This window comes from Chlorocebus sabaeus, chromosome 10, assembly GCF_047675955.1.
Source record: "Chlorocebus sabaeus isolate Y175 chromosome 10, mChlSab1.0.hap1, whole genome shotgun sequence".
In the NCBI taxonomy this organism is placed as follows: domain Eukaryota; kingdom Metazoa; phylum Chordata; class Mammalia; order Primates; family Cercopithecidae; genus Chlorocebus; species Chlorocebus sabaeus.
The window spans coordinates 45,206,399-45,221,966 of NC_132913.1; the positions used below are offsets into that span (position 1 = coordinate 45,206,399).

A 15,568-nucleotide genomic window follows, 5' to 3' on the forward strand; every position below is an offset into this window, starting at 1 on the left:
AATGAGTATTGCCTCCCACAGAATGATTAGCACAGTGCCTGGCACAAAGAAGCATTTATTATTTGTCATCTATGCCTATTATAATTACTGATTCTTAAGGAAAAGTGAAAATAAATACAAATTATACTTTGAACATATGGGAGAGTAGTAGGTGGCAAGTTTTAGAAAGATTGATAAAACCTGAATAGTTAAGGTCCTTATATGTCATGATGTGCATTTTCATTTTGTTTTGTAGATAATGGATAACCAAAAATAATCTTAAATCAGGGAGAAACTCTGTATTAAGTCTGTTGTCACACCGTTATGAAGAACTACCTGAGACTGGCTAATTTATGAAGAAAAGAGGTTTAATATACTCATAGTTCCGCAGGCTATATAGGCAGCATGGCTGAGGGGCCTCAGGAAACTTAAAATTACGGCAGAAGGCAAAGGAGAAGCAAGCGTATCTTTAGCACGGCGGAGTACTAGATGGAGAGAGAACAAAAGGGGAAGTGCTACACACTTTCAAACAACCAGATCTCGTGAGAACTCTATCATGAGACAGCACTAGGGGGATGGTGCTAAACCATCAGAAACCACTCCTATGATCCAATCACCTTCCACCAGGCCCCACCTCCAACACATAGGGTCACAATTCAACATGAGATTTGGGTAGGGACCAGAGCCAAACCATATCAAACTTTCAAGTTTGCATTTTAGAATATGAACTATTTCTTAGACTGTTTCATGTTGCTATAAAAGAATATCTGAGTCTGGGTAATTTGTAAAAGTAAGAGGTTTATTTGGCTCATGGCTCTACAGGCTGTATGACCATGACACCAGTATCTGCTTCTGGTGAGGGCTTCATGGAGCTTCCACTCATGGTGGAAGGCAGAGGAGAGTAGGTATCCTGTGGTAAAGGGAAAGAAGAGAGAGAGAGAATGAGAGAGAGGGGAAGAGGGGCGGGGAGGGAGGTGTCAAACTCTTTAACCGATCTAACAGGAACTAAGAGTGACAACTCACTCAATCCCATGAGAATGGCACCAAGCCATTTGTGAGGGATTCGTCCTCATGACCCCAACACCTCTCTCTAGGACCCACCTCCAACATTGGGGATCAAATTTCAGCATGAGATTTGGAGGGGATGAATATTCAAAGTACATCAAACTCTAAGTGCAGTATACAACATAGAGAAGATGAACAAAGTCTCCCTGAGCCAGGCACTATGCTATGCACCTAATAGAATGCTCTCTCTTTTAATCCTCACGGCAATCTTGAGAATATAGCCACACTCACATCGCTCCCATTTTAAGATGGCAGAACTGAAACTTTGAAAGTTTAAATAATTTACCCAAGATACTCAGCTTATAAATGAAAAATCTAGAATTTGATCCCATATCTACCTGATTCTAAAACTCAGGACTGGCTTCATGGGCCTATGACCAGTACAGTCACACAGAGGCTTGAATTTAGAAGGGCTCTGTGCTGGGTTTCATGCTCTGCTGTCTCAGTATTAAAATTCTTAATCATTTTAGAACAAGGGGCCTGCATTTTCATTTTGCATTGGGTCCCTTAAATGATGTAGCCAGTTCTGCCAAGACATCTTTTCTTACTATTATTCCGGTCACCACTATCACCAAATCTGAAAGATTCTACACAAATAAAACTCCCCTTTTCATCAGAGTTATGGAAAATTAATGAGTCTAGGTGGAAAATTAATATGTGGATGATTGTATATGGGTGTTTCTGCATTTACACGTGTAAATGTTCACAATTCAGAGCCCAGTCATTGTCACCACTTTTTTCTCAAACATTTTTTTGTTCCTAGGGACTTCACCAGTGCTGCCATGCTGGCCCCAGGCTGCGAGTTGGACCCAGACCAAGAAGTGGTGAGGACAAGGCCTGAAGATTAGTGAGGGAAGAGGAGAAACACATTCATGTCTAAGCACATGTGTCTGGTCATATTCCAAGTCTCAGTACAAATTAATTTTGAATTATCTGGTTGATGTTTTCCACATTTCAGCTTCCATCAATTGGCACAAATAATTAAGGGATGATGCAACACATATTAGTACAATTTCTCAACTTTTTTAGAGCTAGGCCCACTGAAATTCAGGTAGCTACTACAGACGATGGAAGAGGGTATTTTAGAAAAACATGCTATGTGAATAGCCCTACATTGGTGCCTTATTTTCAACCGCTTTTTTAAACCATTAATTCATACCACTCTTTAAGGTAGTTGACCACTCTATCCCTTTAACAAATACTTTTTAAAAAAAGTTAGAAAAAAAATTGAAAATACAAAAAGAAAGACCCTAGAAAAATTATTCTAAATCTTTTTTTCACATGCACATACACATACATACACAGACTTACAAAATAGAAAATGGTGAGCATACTTTCTTGTAATCTGGATTTTTCCTACTTATACTGAACATTAGTTCAGTTATATACTGAACAGTATAATGTTATACTGAACATTAGTTCAGTATAAGTTTTGAAAAAAAACTTTAATAGTTTTTTTGGTCATTTAAGTGATTTCCTGTTTTTTTTTTTTCATGAAGTTCATTGTTGTAAAAAAATCTAATTATTTTCTTAAGCTAAAGTGAAATATCCTATTCAAAGGACATATACACTTACAAGACCCTTGATACATATTGCTAAATTGTCTTCAAGATTGGTTTTACCAATATACAGTCCCAGCTCAATGTGGGAATGCCTTTTCCACAAACCTATTTTTAAAAGTTCAGATCTAAATCTATTTGGTTTTCTCCTTCTAGCTGCTTATCAACCAAGGTGCATACTTTGCATTAAAGGGAACAGAAGATGCCTTGCCACTCTACCATACACACTGTGACCACATGATTGTAGAGGCAACATTGCCTCTCTCCACTGGAGAGAAGAGCTTTTCTTGGTTTACTATAGCTTTGGTTATATCTTAGTTTACCATACCTTTAGTGAGAATATATGACTATTGCCTAAACACACTTTTTCTTTCTTTTTTAAACTAGGCTATAATATTTATTGAGCTATTTTTTCCTTGCTAAATGATATTATTAATTTATTCTCTCACATATTTCCCTAGAACTTATTTACTCCCTATCGAATAAATGTATGGCTTTTTTTTTTTTTTTTTTTCCAATCTGAAGTAATGTTGCAATGTTGTTGCCTAATTTGAGGTCTCTAAAATGACTTGTAAATAGAGCCCAAAGAAAATTATTGCGGCTAATTATAAATATTTGAAAGTTATTTTTTTGCTTTAGTTGTATTCTGTGAGGATTTATTATGGCCTTCTAGAGCTTTCTAGAATTAGAGAAGAAACAGCCTGAAAACCAACCTTTTGAGTAAGCTCAGATATTACTCATAGAAGCCCACATACTTAGATCCTTTTCTAAATCCTAGGATTGCTTTAGGGGACACATATCGATGAATCATATTGATTAAACTTCAATGAGAAGTTTAATAGGAAACTCTTATAAAGAAATCATCTCTGGCCAGAAATTGAATAAGTAATTTTAGGGCAATATGACATGTTTTTGAGTGATAAGTTGGATTCTGAAAAGACACTTATTAAGTAATGTTAATAATCATAATTATTTTCACTAATTGCTTTCATCTCAAGTAATATTGTTTAATCAACTGCAGGAGGACCAAGAGAATAACACCAACTTGACCTTTGACTTTTAACCTCAACAGTGTGTCTTCACATCACTGCAGTAGCAGATTGCTGCAGTTCTTCCCTATTGTTTTTTCAAACGTTTCTTTGGAATAGTGCCCTAGAGGCCGGGCGCGGTGGCTCACGCCTGTAATCCCAGCACTTTGGGAGGCCGAGGTGGGCGGATCACAAGGTCAGGAGATCGAGACCACGGTGAAACCCCGTCTCTACTAAAAATACAAAAAATTAGCCGGGCGCGGTGGCGGGTGCCTGTAGTCCCAGCTACTCAGGAGACTGAGGCAGGAGAATGGCGTGAACCTGGGAGGCGGAGCTTGCAGTGAGCCGAGATCGCGCCACTGCCTGGGCGACAGCTTGAGACTCCGTCTCAAAAAAAAAAAAAAAAAAAAAAAAAAAAAAAAAAAAAAAAAAAAGGAATAGTGCCCTAAACTCTAAGGGTAATTCATTTGCCTATAATGTCAGGGAACTGCTTGTCTGATTATTAGATCAAATAAGAAGATGAACTAGAGAGCGTATCAAAAAATCAGGAAAACATATTTGGGACACTATATAATAGTTTGAATCTCCTTTTTTTTTTTTTTAAATTTTACTGCCAGTCACTCTACTGCTCATTTTGGGAACCTTGCTCATTTCTTTTATTATAAGTTTACCATTTTATAATATACCATTGAACATCTGTAAAGGTCCTCACATTTTTAGGTAGCTAAAATTGGATATTAATATTTTTTGGAAACCTGTTGCCTGGTAGTAATAAGGGGAAAGTGGGACTAGAAACTGGAAATAGTTATTTTGAAATTGTTAGCAAATTCTTCTGTCTCTAGAGGTAAAATTTTGAATTTACTTTTGAGGACAGATTGCTCCGTTACTTCCATGCCTTGATTCCTAGACACATATATTTTGATTGGGGGGAAGATGCCACCATGGTCTCTAATTCAAAGTGTGTACCACATCCTGTGAGACAGAATATCATCCTTTTAAGCTGTTGTCTCCCAGTTGGCACCATAACAGAGTCTTCAGTGAACTATTCCAGCTTTGAAATAGCCCAGCCATTTCTGAGAGACTGGGTGTGTGATGAGGCATTTAGACCATTGCTAGGAAAACCTTCATCTGGGGAAGATGCTTTGAAAGGGGATGTTCATTTTCCTTAAGACGCACCACAATCACCCCCTCTTACCACTAAATGTTTGGACAGGGCCAAATCTCAGTATGTTGTAGGTGGATAAGTACACACAATGACCTGGGATAAAATAACTTACATGCTCCAAGCATTTCAAGACTTTGCTAATAAATATATAGCAACTGAAACCTGGGGAACATGTGTAAGAGTATGTTCTAAGGGTCTTTTTCATAAGAAGATACAATATTAGATTGGGTTAAATTAATGGATATGGGTGTACTTAGTAGAGATTCTGGATTTAATGTATTAGCTCAGGCAACTGGATGTGGTTTTAGCATCTTTCTTGGTGGATTGACTAAAACTTGGACTCAGTGGTGGTCTACATTTAATGGGGATGCCATGCCAGAGCTTCCTTGGCATGCTATGGAGAAGGGAATCCACAGGCTTAAGACATAAGGTTGAAGTGGATTTATCATGTGCAACCTGGTGCCCATCCTCCCACCTAATGCTCCACCAGAAGGCCTTGAAGACCTTCCCTTCACTAAGATACTGAGAAATACTTCAGTGGAGGGCACATCTGAATCCTTGAAATGCTCTGTGATTACTCTACTTTGAAGGTCAGAAATGACTGTGGGGGATGCTGCCCATTGAGATGGGCTCCCTGATTGATTACAATGTGCCTTGATGCATGTCTTCATCTTTCTTTTCATTAACATTTATTGAGGCCAGGCACGGTGGCTCACACCCAGGCACAGTGGCTCACGCCTGTAATCCCAGCATTTTGAGAGGCCCAGGTGGGTGGATCACTTGAGGTTAGGAGTTTGATATCAGCTTGGACAACATGGTGAAATCCCATCTCTACTGAAAATACAAAAATTAGCTGGGTGTGGTGGCGCACGCCTATAATCCCAGCTACTCAGGGAAGCCTAGGCAGGAGAATCGCTTGAACCCAGGAGGTGGAGGCTGCAGTGAGCCAAGATTGCACCACTGCACTGCCTGGGTGACAGAGCAAGACTCTGTCTCAAAAATAAAATAAAATAAAAATAAATAAAGTTTATTGAGTTTCTTAGATCTATATGTTTATGTTCTTCAACAAATCTGGGAAAATTTCAGCCATATTTCTTCAAACTTTCTGTCCTCTCTTCTCTCTCTTCTTGGAGACCACATTTACATTTAGAGTAGGCTGCATGAGGTTGTCCCACAGCTCACTGAAATTCTGTTGATCTTTATCAGTCATTTTTTATCTGTGTGTTTCATTTTGAGTAGTTTCTATTGACATGTCCTCATCTGTAGTGTCTAATCTACTTTCAATCTCATCTAGTTTATTTTTCATCTCACATATTGTATTTTTCAACTCTAGAAGTTTGATTTGGGTCTTTGTTGTTGTTGTTGTTGAGATGGAGTCTCACTCTGTTGCCCAGGCTGGAGTGCGATAGTGTGATCTTAGCTTACCGCAACCTCCACCTCCTGGGTTCAAGCAATTCTTCTGCCTCAGCCTCCCAAGTAGCTGGGATTACAGGTGCCCACCACCACACCCAGCTAATTTTTGTATTTTAGTAGAGAGAAGGTTTTACCATGTTGGCCAGGCTGGTCCTGAACTCCTGACCTCAAGAGATCCGCCTGCCTTGGCTTCCCAAAGTGCTGGGATTACAGGTGTGAGCCACCACACCCAGCCTACTTGGATCTCTTTTATGTCATCATCTATGTCTTTTCTTAACACACTTATAGTTTCCTCTACTTTCTTAAACATATAGACTATAGTTATAAACCTGTTTTAATAACCATGACTGCTATAGTCATTCACCACATAACAACGTTTTGGCCAATGATGAATTACGTATATGACAGTAGTTCCATAAAATTTTAATAAAGCTGACAAATTTCTATTGCCTAGTGACATCTTGATAATCCTGACTCTATATAGGCCTGCATGTTTGTCTTAGTTTTTAACAAAAAGTCTAAAAAGTAAATGGAATAAAATTTAAGAAAAATTTTATATCTCTTTCATTTTGGGATGCTATTCAAATCACACATACACTTACCCAAAAAGAATCAGTGAGTGTGAGAGAGAATAAGAGAAGTATACTAAAAACATCAAAAGAGATGGAGATTGAACTAGAGGGATTAGGATAAAAAGGGAAGGAGGAAAGGAGAGAGAGGGAGAAATGATGTCAAAAAAGTCATTAAAACTTTTAAAAATAAGTATTAATGTATAATGGTAGAAAAGATAATGTGTTTTTCTCTTCATTTTGCACCTTTCAAATTTTTTTTTTTTTTTTTTTTTTTGAGACAGAGTCTTGCTCTTGTCCCCCAGGCTAGCGTGCAATGGCGTGATCTTGGCTCACTGCAACCTCCGTCTCCTGGGTTCAAGTGATTCTCCTGCTTCAACTTCCTGAGTAGCTGGGATTACAGGCGCTGGCCACCACGTCCATCTACTTTTTTGTGTTTTTAGTGGAGATGGGGTTTCACCATGTTGGCCAGGCTGGTCTCAAACTCTGTCAGATGCATAGTTCGCAAATATTTTATCCCATTCTATAGGTTGTCTGTTACTCTATTGATAGTTTCTTTTGCTGTGCAGAAGCTCTTTAGTTTAATTAGATCCCATTTGTCAATTTTTGCTTTCGTTGTGATTGTTTTTGGCATCTTTGTCAGGAAATCTTTGCCCATGCCTCTGTCCAGGATGGTATTGCCTAGGTTGTCTTCTATGGTTTTTATGGTTTGGGGTTTTACATTTAAGTCTTTAAGTTATCGTGAGTTAAGTTTTGTTTACGATGTAAGGAAGGGGTCCAGTTTTGATCTTCTGCATATGCTTAGCCAGTTATCCCAGCACCATTTGTTGCATAGAGAATCATTTCCCCATTTCTTGCTTTTATTAGGTTTGTCAAAGATCAGATAGTTGTAGTTGTGTGGTCTTATTTCCGGGTTTGGTATTCTGTTTTATTGGCCTATGTATCTGTTTTTGTACCATGCTGTTTTGGTTTAAAGCCAGGCAGTGTGATGCCTCCAGTTTTGTTCTTTTTGCTTAGGATTGCTTTGGCTATTTGGGCTTTTTTTTTGGTTCCATATGAATTTTCAAATAGATTTTTCTAATTCTGTGAGGAATCTCAGTGGTAGTTTAATAGGAATAGTGTTGAATCTATAAATTGCTTTGGGCAGTATGGCCATTTCAATGTTATTGATTCTTCCCATCCATGAGCATGAAATGTTTTTCCATTTGTTTGTGGTTTGTGTCATTTCTGATTTCTTTCTTTCTTTTTTTTTTTTTGAAACAGAGTCTCACTCTGCTGCCTAGGCTGGAGTGCAGTGGTACAATCTGAGCTCACTGCAACCTCCACCTCCCAGGTTCAAACAATTCTCCTGCCTCAATATCCTGAGTAGCTGGGATTATAGGCATCTGCCTCCATACCTGGCTAGAGATGGGGTTTTACCATGTTGGTCAGGCTGGTCTTGAACTCCTGACCTCAAGTGATCTGCCCACCTTGGCCTCCCAAAGTACTGGGATTACAGTTGTGAGCCACCACGCCCGGCCTGTTATCTCTGATTTTTTTTAGCAGTGGTTTGTAGTTCTCCTTGTAGAAATTCTTCACCCCCATTGTTAGCTGTATTCCTAGGTATTTTATTTATTTTATTTTATTTTTTTATTTTTTGAGATGGAGTCTTGCTCTGTCGTCCAGGCTGGAGTGCAGTGGTGTGATCTCCGCTCGCTGCAACCTCCGTGTCCTGGGTTGACGCCATTCTCCTGCCTCAGCCTCCCGAGTAGCTGGGACTACAGGCACGTGCCACCACGCCTGGCTAATTTTTTGTATTTTTAGTAGAGACAGGGTTTCACTGTGTTAGCCAGGATGGTCTCGATTTCCTGACCTTGTGATTTGCCCGCCTTGGCCTCCCAAAGTGATGGGATTACAGGCATGAGTCACTGCTCTGGCTCAGGTATTTTATTCTTTTTGTGGCAATTGTGAATGGGAATTTATTCCTGATTTGGCCCTCAGCTTGACTGTTGGTGTACAGAAATATTAGTTATTTTGCCCATTAACTTTGTATCCTGAGACTTTGCTGAAGTTGTTTATCAGTTTAAGAAGCTCTGGGCTGAGACTGTGGGGTTTTCTAGATATAGGATCATGTCATCTGCAAACAGAGGTAGGATGACTGCCTCTCTTCCTATTTGGATGCACTTTACTTCTTTCTCTTGCCTGATTGCCTTGGCCAGGACTTCCAATACAATTTTGAATAGGAATAGTGAGAGAGAGCATCTTTGTCTTTTGACAGTTTCAAGGGGAATGCTTCCAGTTTTTGCCCATTTAGTATGATGTTGGCTGTAGGTTTGTCATATATGGCTCTTATTATTTTGAAGTACATTCCTTCAATACCTAGGAGAGTTTTTAACAAGAAATTAGTTTTATTGAGAGTTTTTAACATGAAGGCATGTTGAATTTTATTGAAAACCTTTCTGCATCTATTGAGATGATCATGTGGTTTTTGTCTTTAGTTCTGTTTATGTGATGAATGACATTTATTGATTTGCATATGGTGAACTAACCTTGCATCCCAGGGATAAAGCCTACTTGATTGTGGTGGATAAGCTTTTTGATGTGCTCTGGATTCTGTTTGCCAGTATTTTGCTGAGAATTTTTGCATCAATGTTCATCAAGAATGAACATAGTAAATAAAATAGAATGAAGCTTAAAAAAAGAAATAAAAAATAGAAAAGAGAAAAAATAAAATAGGAAACAGCTTACAGAATACAGATATAAAGTATGAAAATATTTTTATACAGCTTCACAATGTGTGTTTTAAGCTAAGTGTTATTACAAAAGAGTCAAAAGGTTTTAAAGAAATTAAAAAGTCTATGAAGTAAAAGTTACAGTAAGCTCAGGTTAATTTATTGTGAAGAAAGGGAAATTCTAAAATAAATTTAGCAAGTCCTAAATGTACAGTGTTTATATAAGCGATAGTAGTGGATAGTAATGTCCTAGACCTTCATGTTCACTCCCCAGTCACTCACTCACCACAGCAACTTCCAGTCCTGCAAGCTCCATTCATGGTGAGTGCCCTACACAGGTATGCCTTTTTTTTTTTTTTTGAGACGGAGTCTTGCTCTGTTGCCCAGACTGGAGTGCAGTGGTGCAATCTTGGCTCACTGCAGCCTCCACCTCCTGGGTTCAAGCCATTCTCCTGCCTCAACCTCCTGAGTAGCTGGGATTCACAGGCATGCGCCACCACGCCTGGTTAATTTTTTTATATTTTCAGTAGAGATGGGGTTTCACCACATTGGCCAGGCTGGTCTCAAACTCCTGACCTTGTGATCTGCCCACCTTGGCCTCCCAAAGTGCTGGGATTACAGGCGTGAGCCACTGCGCCCGGCCAGCAGGTATGCCATTTAAAAAAATCTTTTATATCATATTTTCACTGTATCTTTTCTGTTGAGATAAGTTTAGATATACAAATACCATTGTGTTCCAATTGCCTACAGTATTCAGTACAGTAACATGCTGTGCAGGCTGTAGCCAAGGGGCAATAGACCACACCAAGTAGCTGTGCGTATAGTAGGCTGTGCCTTCTAGGCTTCTTTAAGTACACCATGATGTTTGCACAACAACGAAGTCTCCTAATGACAATATATCCATGTTTTTAAGGGACCCATGACTTTTGTTAAGCAACCCATGACTTTTCTCAGAATACACCCATGTTGTTAAGTGATCCATGTAACATTCTGGGTCTATTTTAATTGATTTTTCTTCATCATTACAGGTCCTATTTTTCTACCTCTTCATATACCTAGTAACTTTTGAATGGGTGGCGGCAGTTGTAAAGTTTACATTTTTAGGAGCTGCATATGCTTGTATTTCTCCACATATACTTGAGCTTTTTTTCTAGGACATAGTTAATTTGCTTGGAAACAGTTTATCCTTTCAAGGCTTACTTTTAGGGTTTGTTATGCAGACTAACAAAGTCTAGGACCGATGGTTTTTCCCTCCTACCAATGTAATATACTTCTGAGTATTCTACCTGGTGTCCCATGCATTACAATGTTTTTCCTCTCTGGCTGATGAGATCACCAACCATTTCTGGATCTCTGTCAGCTCTGGAGATTGCTCTACCTGCTCCTTTTGAGTGGCCCTTTATCCAGCTTTGGGTAGTTTTCTCATACACATGGGCTGATCACTGCCCAGCTGAAGAGTCTCTGCAAGGCAGCCTTAATCTACTTACAGGATTTGTTTGAAATATAAATGAGAGATCCAACTTAAATTATATTAAGTAAAAACAAAGTATTCATTGTCTCATAATACTGGAAAACTGAAGGATAAAACTCACTCGAGAGACTTGCTGCAGTAGCAAATGAGGTCATCTCTTCTGTGCTCACTGTTGCTCTTCCTCCATTTATCCCTTGTCTCTCTCTCCTGTTCTCTTTGCTGACGCTAAATGATTTCTTACTGGAGACGGGTTCCTCCAAGCAGAGGGAAAGGTGGTCTGAAGCAGTGGTGGCTATTATCATCATCCTTCTAGTCTTTCCCTAGGTCCAAGTATTAAATCTTGGAGAAACTTATTGGCCTGTTAGAGTCACACGTCCATTATTGAGCCAAGCATTGTGCATGGGAGGAGGTGTGTTCTGACAGGCAAGGCTGGGGTTAGCACTAGTTAAAACCTGTGAAATGAGCTCCTTGCAGGAGAGAATAGTTTTGTTACTAGAAGATGCTGAAGGAGGGAGTTTGGGTCTACAAAACAGCAATGATCAATTCACCCGGTTTCCTCATCAGTAAAGTGGATAAAAAATTCTAGAATGTGACAGGGTATTTATTAGGTACTTGGCCTATCGTAAGGGCACAGTAAATGTTGTGTTATTATTAATAATCTGAGCTTAGTACCTCCAGTTTTCAGTAACTGCATTCACTTCTCTGAATCGCTAATTCTCAGTAAAGAAGTTTCTCCTTTATCTGTCTGTGTCAAGAGTTGCTTGAATTCCTACCATGGGCCTCAGTTTCCAGGTAACTGGGCTCCTGATCATTTGCCATTGCCGTTTCACAAATGCACCTGTTTCTGCCTTGCTTAAGCAGAGATTTTTGTGATCATCAAACCAGCAGCAGGAAACAAATGGTCCACTCAAATTGGGTAATTTGAGTAGAATTTATTAAGGAGATTACTTATAAAGATATTAGCAGGTTATAGGGAAATCACAAGGGGTAGTGCAGTACCCTGGGCTAGTAGAAGGCCTGATGGGACAAAGGACAGAATGGTGACTGGTGCTGGAGAGAGAGGGTCACCTGACAGGAGTGGGGATATTCAGCCAGCCTGTAGTGGCCCACAGAGAGGGAGCCAGTGAATAAATACCCTGACCTTCTGCTCTCACTATTCTACCCTCTTTCTGATCTCCACTGCTCCCCATGGGGTGAATCCAATAGGAAGCTATAGTGCAAAAGAGCCTGTTTATACAGCCTAATAGGTCAGCCTCCTACTTGGGGCACAAAGAGTGATGAAGGGAATAGGGTGGACTGGAAGAACAAGTGGGAAACATCAAGCACGCCCTAGATCTTGGCCTTATTTTTTTCCCAAGATGAAATAACTTATTCCTGGTCATATTCACACAACCTGTGTCTGCTCTGGAGTTTCCTGGTCTTGAGATAGGGAGCTCTGAATTTCTATAACCTAAAGCGGGGGAAGACTGCTAGCCACAGTCTGGTATTTAAGAAAACAAAATACTGCTTGCAAATACCTGGCCATTTTCAACCTGATAACAGGAGGTTTTTATCTTTAGTTGTGTCCCATGAGGGGATCTTAGATCAACCTATTCCTTGAAGGGGACAGCTTTCCTGGTTGCCTGGAGAGAATGAACACCAAAAAAAAAAAAAGAGCTATTACCTTACATGAAAAGAAGGTACTCACATGGAAGGAGCCTACTGGGGTGGAGGCTTCACAGATTCACCTTTCAGCATCTTTTACCAATATAACATTCACCTCATTTTTCAAAGTGCTTGGAGGGGAAGCCAAGGATGTAGGGCAGGGGAATGAAAATGGTAATAATAAAAGAGGGAGATGAGGTAAAAACAGGTTGCTGGGAAATATACAGACAGATAAAAGAGAAGACAAAGGGGAGGGTGAAGTAATAACAAAATCAAAGTGATGAGTACTAAAGATAAACGTGCAACTCAAAGCCAGAGGCAATCCTACCATTAGAGAGAAAAAGCAGGCCTTGGTCCAGCTTTTGCTGTGGAAGATGAACCAGGGGCCGAGCCATTATCACAGTTAGAGGACACACCCATTATCACAGTTAGAGGACAATGCAGGCCTGGCCCAACTCTCTGCTCTTTATTTTGAATCTTACATTTTCCTTTCCGAAACACCTTGGAAGCCACTTAGCCAAGGCAAGAGGAAAAGAAAAAGGCAGCTATCTGGCAGGCCTGCCTGCACAGAGCAAGAACTGTGCTGGGCCATTTGAGACTGGTGGGTGATTCAGACTGTACTTCAAGGTAAGATCCCTGCGGTGGTTTGAGGATTTGGGAATATGTCACCAAATATCTCAAAAGAGAAATCACAACGCAAGTGCCCCCTGCCTTAAGTGCATGTTTATTTTCACAGCCTTTGTCTTTCAGAAATCAGCACTCTATTGCTGTGTTGCTATTGTAAGGATAGAAAAAAATAGAACCATTTTAATGTTGTGCTGTTTGCATTTCCCGACAGTTACGAAGCAGCCCCATTATTAGCTGGCAACACCGTTGTGACATTAGTAGTGACTTTGCTGCTTCGGATTCAGCTCATGAAATATCTTCCTTCCTGGTACATTTTTTTTCTTTTTCCTTTTTCTTTTCTTGTCTTTTATCTCTCATGTTTAATTCTCATGCAAAAGACTAGCTAAATGGCCATCTATGCTTTAGGTCTAACTGCTGGTCCTTGTTAAGAATGGGCTACCAAAGATGCTGACATATTAAGTTTGATGCAGTCTCAAAATACTAGAACCCTTGGAGCCACTTTCTCATGGCTATCCCTGTTGGGCAAGGGAGCTGTCTTTGTCAGGTATGGGGAGGTGGTGTGTCACAACCCAGGGGGCTCAGGGAGGTCCTGATACAGAGGAAGAAGGACTTTTGTGTTGGTGGGAGGCGTCGGAGCATGAGCGCACGAGGTCTTGGAGGTTGTAGGGGGTGAGAGGGTCTGATGCGGAGTGCTGGAGACTAGTGAGACGAGAGAGATTCCTGCTAGGGATAGGGACAAGCGGAGGCAACAAGAGAGTGATTCAATGAATAAATAAATTGAAGATAATTGAAGCCAGCCTTCGCATTATTTGGGAGACTAAATATACATATAAAAAGAGAGCCGGCGGGGCAGGGTGGCTCACGCTTGTAATCCCAGCACTTTGGGAGGCCAAGGTTGGTGGACCACCTGAGGTCAGGAGTTTGAGACCAACCTGGCCAAAATGGTGGAACCCCGTCTTTACTAAAAATACAAAAATTAGCCGGGTGTGGTGATGTGTGCTTGTAATGCCAGCTACGTGGGAGGCTGAGGCAGGAGAATCACTTGAACTCGGGAGGCAGAGGTTGTAGTGAGCTGATATCACACCACTGCACTCCAGCCCGGGCAACAGAGTGAGACTCTGTCTCAAAAATTAAAAATTAAAAAAAAAAAAAAAGAGGAGAGAGAGAAAAGTACAACTCTGGGGCATAGGAAGGGAATTATAGCTATTAGTAGAACCTCATGGCTTTTAATATATGGGTATATAGAAGTAAATACAGATGTAAAATGTACACATGTATACGCTTGTGTGTGTATATGTGTATTTTGCATGTTGCAACATTTCTCTAAGTGCTGGCCTGTTTCAAAATAAAAACAAGAAAAATAATATGAGGGCAATAGTACTATTTAAAATGGAGTATAGTACTAATAATGTTATAGTACTAACAACATGGTGTTATTAAAGCATTAAATGAGATAATTAATGCAGTGGATATAATATCATGCCTGACACCCAGTAAGCTCTCAATGACTATTATTATTATCCCATGGGAGAAAAGCTTACCATGAACACTGTTCTTCATCATGTTCTTTTCACTAAAAATATATCTTAGAAATATTTTCATAACAGTACACAGTTTACTTTTTAAAATTAATAAATCTTGCTAGTGTTCTTTACTATAATACTTTTATAATTAGAAAAACAAAAAACAATCATTGTGGGGGGATAATCTGCCTTAGTATGTCATCTGCTGATGACTCATAATTTAATTAATTCTTGTTGCTAATGGAAACCTCTGGGTGAATAAGGCTTAGTTGTATTTTAATAGCAGTACTTTAGTGGAGAGAATAAGAAAAAAAAAATCCAACACCAAATCTATGGAAAAATGGATATTCACACTAATTTTTCCTACTTTTGTAAAGCTCTGAATCAAAATCACTGAGTAATGAAAGCAGCTGTCAAACTTCATTGCTTCAGTCTGTGAACAAACCCCTACAGGTCTGCTGCGACCAGACACTATTCAATGTGCTCGGGAGACAGCTGTGAACAAAACAGGCCCTCCCCTCATGAAGCTCTCTCCTCCTAGTCGGGGGAGATGGATAAGAAACAAATAAACACCCAACTTTCTGTGCTGCCTCAGTTAATGACAAATTAACATTAGATCTGTCCCTTTCCTTCATAAAGAAAGGCAATTTGGTAATTTCTTTAAAGTTTGTGCCTTATTAGTCATTTGACTTTTAGTAACCTTTTGAGCCTCGGTTCCCATATATCAAAAATGGAGATAATAATTATCTTATAAGGCTTTTGTAATCAAATATGTAAAATGCCTGGCATAAAGCCAGCCCCTTAGCAGATGCTT

At 39.7% G+C, this 15,568-nt stretch overlaps 1 protein-coding gene across 1 annotated transcript in view; it reads left to right on the plus strand.

Moving 5' to 3' along the window:
- Positions 1–1,735: 1,735 nt before the first annotated feature.
- UPP2 (uridine phosphorylase 2) overlaps positions 1,736–15,568 on the plus strand; it is a 132,146-nt gene continuing 118,313 nt past the window's right edge. Inside the window, 1 exon segment of the mRNA XM_007965023.3 lies at positions 1,736–1,887. Coding sequence (XP_007963214.3) covers positions 1,827–1,887 — 61 coding nt within the window. The 5' untranslated portion in view covers positions 1,736–1,826.